This window comes from Penaeus monodon, chromosome 8 (genome assembly GCF_015228065.2).
Source record: "Penaeus monodon isolate SGIC_2016 chromosome 8, NSTDA_Pmon_1, whole genome shotgun sequence".
Lineage (NCBI taxonomy): Eukaryota > Metazoa > Arthropoda > Malacostraca > Decapoda > Penaeidae > Penaeus > Penaeus monodon.
In genome coordinates, this window is record NC_051393.1 from 18,969,472 (window position 1) to 18,976,971 (window position 7,500).

Below are 7,500 nucleotides of genomic sequence, written 5' to 3' on the forward strand. Positions count from 1 at the left end.
ACTTGATTTGCAAAAGAGCCAAAAAATCCATAATTTGATTTGGTCTGAACTGGAACCATCGTAGCTGACTGGGACAAATTTGCTGTAAAATATTGCAGTTAACCTGAATGCCACTAAAGTAGCCTAAAATAGAATAAAAGTTTTCACTAGTGTTTGCACAAGATGATCAACCCATTTTTATTTCTTATAATTCAATCTTTAAATTTCAGATAAAAAAATTTTCATGTAAACACCAGATTCTCTGCTTCTTTCATACTACATTGAACATCCACCTTTTTCTTTGCATGTCAGTTAAAGAAATGTCTTTGATGTAATTGAATGCTAACAAAGTATTCAAGAAGAGTACTAGCAAATCGACTCTCCTGCTTAAAACAAATCTTTCAAAACATCGGCTCTCCCTTCCCCCCCCCCTCTTTCCCCCTTCTTTTTCTCTCTTCTCTCTCTCTTCTCTCTGTTTTTTTTTTCTTTTCTTCCCCTCCCCTCTCTCTCTCTCTCCTCTCCCCTCTCCCCCCTCTCTCTCCTTCCTCTCTTTTCCTCTCCCCTCCTCCTCGTAAATCACTCTCTCTTCTCCCCTATCCTCTTCTCCTCCAAAACTCTCTCTCTCTCTTCCTCTCTCTTTTCTTCTCTTCTCTTCTTTTTTTTCCCCTCTTTCTTCTTTTTTTCCCCCCCTTTTTTTTTCCCCTCTCTCTTTTCCCTTTTCTCCTTTTTCTTTTTTCCCTTTTCCCCTTCCTCCTTTTCTCTCTTTTTCCCCCCTCTTTCTTCTTTTCTCTTCCTCTCTCCTCTTTTTCTTTCCCCCTCTCTCTCCCTCCTTTTCTTTTTATCTCCTTTTTCTTATTTTTCTCATCTCTCTCTCTTCCTTTTTTCCCTAAACTTTCCCTCTTTCCTCTTTTTTTCTTTTTTCTCTCTTTTTTTTCCCTCTCTTTCTCCCTTTTTTTCCCCTCCTCTCTCTCTTTTTCCCTTTTTCTTTCTCTCCCTCTCTCTCTTCTTTTTTTTCTTTTCCTCTCTCCCCCTCTCTTTTCCCCTCCCCCTCTCTCCCTTTTTTCTTCCCTCTCTCTTTCTCTCTTTTCTCCTCTCTCTCCCTCCTTTTCTTCTCCTCTTTTTTTTCCTCTTCTTCTCTCTCTTTTTTTCCTACTCCTTTTTCTCCTTTTTTCCCCTCTTTCTCTCTTTTCCCCCCTTTTCTCTCTTTCCCTCTCTCTCCTTTTTCTCTCTCCTCTTCCCCCTTCTCCCTTTTTCTCCCCTCTCTTTTCTCCTCTCTCTCTTCTCCCTCTTTCTCCCTCTCTCTTTCTCATTTTTCTTTCCCCCTTTTTTTTTTCCCCCCCTTTTTTATTTTCTCCCTCTTTTTCTCCTCCCCTCTCTTCTCACTCCTTCTCCTCTCTCCTCTCACTCCTTCTTCTCTTTCCCCGCTCCTCTCTTCTCCTCTCTTATTTCCTCTCTCTCTTCTCCTCTCTTTTCGCTCCCTTCTCCCCTCTCTCTCTCTCTCCCTCTCCTTTTCTCTCTCCTCTTTTCTTCTCTCTCTCTCGTCTCCTTGCTCTCTCTCCCTCTTCTCTCCTCGATCTCCTTGCTCTCTCCCTCTCTCTCGTTTCCTTCCTTCTCTCTCTCTCGATCCCTTTTCTCTCTCCTCGTCTCCTTGCCTCTCTCTCGATCTCCTTTTCCCCTCTCTCTCGTCTCCTTGCTTCTTCCGATCTCCTTGCTCCCCTCTTCGATTCCTTGCTCTCTCTCTCGATCTCCTTTCTCTCTCCCCTCGTCTCCTTGCTCTCTCTCTCTCGATCCTTCTTCTCTCTCTCTCTCTCGATCTCCTTGCTCTCTCTCTCTCTCTCTCTCTCGATCTCCTTGCTCTCTCTCTCGATCTCCTTGCTCTCTCTCTCGATCTCCTTGCTCTCTCTCTGATCTCCTTGCTCTCTCTCTCTCTCTCGCTCTCCTTGCTCTCTCTCTCTTGTCGCTCTCCTTGCTCTCTCTCTCTTTCCTTTCTCTCTTTTTTTTTTTTCTCTCACTCTCTCTCTCTCTCTCTCACTCTCTTTCTCTCTCACTCTCTTTCTCTCTCACTCTCTTTCTCTCTCACTCTCTTTCTCTCTCACTCTCTTTCTCTCTCACTCTCTTTCTCTCTCTCTCTCTCACTCTCTCTCTCTCTCTTGCTCTCTCTCTCAAAAAAATAACAAACATATCCCACAGCTAATAATTATCCTAAATAATTATTGAGAAAATATTCATTTGAATTACAGCACTAAGTAATATTTGAAATACTTGCCAGAATTCTATTTCTCCTTAGTTTTTAAATTTATTTCACAGAGGAAAGAATGTCGATACGAGTGGGATGAGTGAGAGGAGGGGAATGGGGAAGAACAGAGATTAGAGGGAGAGTAGGGAAAGGAAAACAAGTTGGCTGGAAGGAGAGAAGATAATCTACGTAAATGACGCCTCTTTTGAACCGTATTCATGTTGATAAATGTATAAAAGGTATGAATGAGAATGAATATCTTCACAATACAAGAAACGTATTTGACCGGTTTTGATTATATCTTCATCAGAAATACATACATCAAAGAAATTACGGAGTATATATATATATACCAGACATGAGCTGATGAAACTGTGACCTCCCACTCGTTGTTCGTAAAATTGTTGCTGTGACCTTGGATCGGGAAGATTCAAACTAACCAAGGTCACGGCAACAATTATACGAACAACAAGTGGGAGGTCACAGTTGTCAGTTGTTTGGTCAGCTCACGTCTGATAATATATACTTTGTAATTTCTTTAATTTATATATTTCTTAGGAAGATATAATCCAAACCAGTCAAATACAACTCTTGTATTGTGAAGATATTCATTCTCATTCATACCTTTTAAACACCTCTTTTCCCAATGCATTACAACACAAAGGACGGAAGAAAAATATCAAATGGTGGAAAGGTATGTCAATAATGTTTTTTCATCTATATAAAGGAATTAAGTGCCATACAGATACATATACCCTTTATAAAATATTTAATAATAATAATAATAATAATAATAATAATAATAATAATAATAATATTAAAAAATCAAGAACTAAGCAAATCAAATTTAACTCACATTAAAATGGCTCAAGCCCTTGTGCTCTCACCAAAGTAAACAAGAAGAGAAACAGTATATGAAAAGTGCTTGAAAAAGATGTTAGAGAGGTTAAATTCACAAATGATATTATTGATTCAAACAGGAGAGACTTACTGTGAGAGCTGTGAGTGGATCTAGATTACAAGTCCCTGAAGTGAAGATATCCTGCTGGGAGTCAAGGTGGTAAACAGTACAAAAAGGATGTAAAGACAAAGATATAAGGGCATACTGCACACTTTAGGGAAATTCCCACCCAAGTCAAGACAAAATATTTCATAATTCAATCTTGCTGAGAGCAAGGTTTAAAAGTCATATTTTTCTTTTCACTGTTCTGGTAACATCTGTTTGTTTGACTCGCTTGCTCTTTCCCTCACACACACACACACACACACACACATACACACACACACACACACACACATGTATGCTCCCAATCACATATATGTGCACAGATACACAAACACACAGAGACAGACAGACGGACGGACAGACAGACAGACACACACACACACGAACAATCACATATAAAGTCACAGAAGCACACATACACACACAAGCACAGACCCAGAGTTAAAAATAGTTTGATGAAATTCAAATTTTAATAGGATTTTCTAGTTTCCAACAGAACAAGAAAGAAGCAATAAGGTCTCCAAACACTGATCTCAAAAAAAATTTATAAAATGACAGTAGCTAATCACTAGGCAGCCAACTTGTTGGGACCACCTTCGGAGTTAAATCAGATAACTGATAAATCACTTATTTCACCTTTAGAGGACATTAACCCATTCCTGACGGGTGGCATGTCCGCACATGCCATGGCATGGCGGGACTATCTGCCGGGGGCATGTATGTACAGCAAAATATTATTTCTGCCACTGAAAGTATGATTAAGTCAGTTTTAACACTTTCTCATTTTTACAGTGGGAAAAAAAAAAAAAAAAAAAAAAAAAAAAAATTCAACTCCATGAAGCTGCACACTGCTTATTTTATTCAGACTATAGACTGAATAATGATCTTCAACTCCATGATACCACACACTGCTTATCTTATTCAGACTATAGACTGAATAATGATCAACTACGGAGTCTATATAACAACAAAAATACCCTTCAGTCTCAATTTATTAGTAAGTTTGGCAAGTAGAGACTTTAGAAAATATGAAAACTGAAAATACAACATAACGGCATGGGATGCTGGTATTTGGCATGAGTGGTCGCGCATGCTAGGGCGACGATATAAGCCCCCGGCAGCGAGGCCCAGGCCACTATGAATACTACCCGTTGGGAAAGGGTTAAAGGGGTATGCATTTATATTCCACTTTTTAAAGCTACCCTCTGTTTAACTATTATTAAAACTTTTGAATGTTTATTTTCATTTCTTTTTCTAACAACTCCCTTTCTCTTTAGAACAATTATTTCATGGTCAGTGGGTTGTCCTGCCTTTCATCTTTTTAATTAGGGGACTAGGCCCTAACTGCATTTTTGAAAAGTTTATGGATAAAAGAAACATGAATATAAACACTCAACCCAAAACCCAAGGAAACATAATAAAGGTATAATCCACCTATCTGAACTTTACTTTCATATCATTACAGAGATAAGATGTAGCAATGTGTACATATAACATATTACATCATTACTTTCTTCATGAAAATAAAGCATAATGGGTTAGATGCAAAATTAATAGTACATATACCAAACCCTCTGCTAATTTGTTATTTTCCTATGCATGACAGTATTTCAAGAATTAATGGGAATAATTCTTATCAGTTCTTGGAGAGATGATCTATCCACATATTTTCTTAATATTTCCCCGAAACCTTGATCCTCCAGAAACCATTTTATAAATAAATGTTCATGTTTATAAATAATCATCCTTTTCTGGTCCAGTCAAAACCTGTGTTGCTTGTACATAAGTGCACAGCTGGTGTGATTTCAAACCAACCAATGACCTGAATTTTATGCATAGTAGTAAACTTAGCTGTGTTAACAAAGGAGTGTTCAATTTTTGAGGTGTGCAAGATGGCAATCATTTGCAATAGATATCATAACAGGGTGGAATCTGACAAATCACTGAAAACATTGGATAAAACACCAGATTTTGGCATTAAAGGAAAGTGTTGGTTTGGTGACAACCACCTCACACAACTGCTAGCTGTCCCACAAAATCAAAGCTAATTTTCATCATTCACATTCTGTTTGCTAAGTCTGGGTGGACTATTTTCTTGTTTGGAAACTACTTTGGGGAATGACAGTGAATTAAAAAGCTTGTACATATGAAGTGAGTGCCATCAACAACAAAAAAAGAGAAAAGATATTAGAAATCTGGAAATACAATCCGTATATAACTCTTTATTCTCAATAAAGCATTGGTTTGGCATCTTCTGGAGCATTCCCAAAAGACACACACAAGAGCAATTATTATTATTATCATTATTACTATTTTATGGTTTGACTAGCTTGGAACTGGGGTTGTGGGATTTCTGTATTGGAGAATATAATGGTGAAAAGCAAAATCCTCTAGCTCAAAGACAGGAAAAGATAAAAGAAGAAATGAGAAAAAATATAGCTTACTTACAACATCACTAAAAGGAAAAATGGGAGTCATATATGTTTCAGCAGGAAAACCTCATAACAACTGGTACTTTATAAAAGTTAGTATGAATTTCACACTGAAATAGTAGCCTCAACAATATGGCACTAATCAGGTAAGTGCATTTTCCATTCATATGATAAGACCCGTGATCATTATAGGTCACTGAGGTCTTAAGACTATGAAAAGAAAGTATTTACAAAGAGAGGTCTCTTATTATGGAAACCTGTGATAGTTTATTTCTTGCCTGTATGACAGATGCCATGCATGTGTGCTATGGAGGGGACAGGAAGAGGAATGGAGGAGAGGGAGGGAGGGAGGGAGGGAGGGAGGAGGGAGGGAGGGAGGGAGAGAGGGAGAGGGAGAGAGAGAGGGGGGGGGGAGAGGGAGAGAGGAAGAGGGAGAGACGAAGGAGAGAAGGGAAGAGGGAGAGAAGGAAGGGAGGAAGGAGGGAGAGGGAGGGAGGGAGGGAGGGAGGGAGGGAGGGAGGGAGAGAGGGAGAGAGGAGAGAGAGAGAGAGAGAGAGAGAGAGAGAGAGAGAGAGAGAGAGAGAGAGAGAGAGAGAGAGGAGAGAGAGAGAGAGAGAGAGAGAGAGAGAGAGTTTGTTTACTAAAGTTTACTAAAAGTTTGGTTTGGATTCCATTTGATACAATGGATATTCTTGGTGTGACATACTGTCTGCTTGATTTTGCTCATGTGTGTCAGCTGCTGCTGACTCGGCTGAACCGAGTCCTTGCCCGCCGTGGTGCCCAGCCACAGCAGTAACCTCCGGGCGACAGTTGCAACTTCTCGCGCAACTTCTCGCGCCTGGGTGGGGCGCGAACCGCCAACCCCTCGGATGAGAGGCCGACACATTACCATTGTACTAGCCCGGAGGCTAGAGAGAGAGAGAAAGAGAGAGAGAGAAAGAGAGAGAGAAGAGAGAGAAGAGGAAGAGAGAGAGAGAGAGAGAGAGAGAGAGAGAGAGAGAGAAGAGAGAGAGAGAGGGGAGAGAGAGAGAGAGAGAGAGAGAAGAGAGAGAGAGAGAGACGAGAGAGAGAGAGAGAGAGAGATGAGAGAGAGAGAGAGAAGAGAGAGAGAGAGAGGAGAGAGGAGAGAGAGAGAGAGGGGGGGGGGGGAGAGGAAGAGGGAGAGACAAAGGAGAGAAGGGAAGAGGGAGAGAGGAAGGGAAGAGGGAGAGGGAAAGGGAAGAGGGAGAGAGGAAGGGAGGAAGGAGGGAAGGAAGGAAGGGAGAGGGGGAATAGAGAGAGAGAGAGAGAGAGAGAGAGAGAGAGAGAGAGAGAGAGAGAGGGAGAGAGGGAGGGAGGGAGGGAGGGACAGAGAGAGGAGAGAGAAGAGAGCGAGAGCGAGAGCGAGAGAGAGAGAGAGAGAGAGAGAGAGAGAGAGTTTGTTTACTAAAGTTTACTAAAAGTTTGGTTTGGATTCCATTGATACAAGGATAATCTTAGGTGTGACATTTCTGTCTGCTTGATTTTGCTCATGTGTGTCAAACTGCTGCTGACTCGGCTGAACCGAAGTCCCTTTCCCGCCGTGGTGCCAGCCACAGCAGTAACCTTCCGGGCGACAGTTGCAACTTCTCACGCCTGGGTGGAGCGTGAACCGCCGACCCCTCGGATGAGAGGCCGACACATTACCATTGTACTAGCCCGGAGGCTAGAGAGAGAGAGAAAGAGAGAGAAGAGGAAGAGAGAGAGAAGAGGAAGAGAGAGAGAGGAGAGAGAGAGAGAGAGAGAGAGAGAAAAAGAGAGGATGAGGAGAGGAGAGAAGAGAGAGAGATGAGAGCAGAGGGGAGAGAGGAGAGAGAGAGGAGAGGAGA

The 7,500-nt window shown here is 41.3% G+C and overlaps 1 protein-coding gene across 1 annotated transcript in view; it reads right to left on the reverse strand.

Annotated features, from left to right (window-relative positions):
• The window catches only part of LOC119576240 (heat shock factor protein-like), a 45,476-nt gene that overhangs the window by 1,687 nt on the left and 36,289 nt on the right, over window positions 1-7,500 (reverse strand). The window contains exon 12 of the mRNA XM_037923835.1: window positions 3,207-3,257. Within this exon, the coding sequence (XP_037779763.1) occupies window positions 3,207-3,257 (51 nt within the window). The remainder of the gene's footprint in view (window positions 1-3,206; window positions 3,258-7,500) is intronic.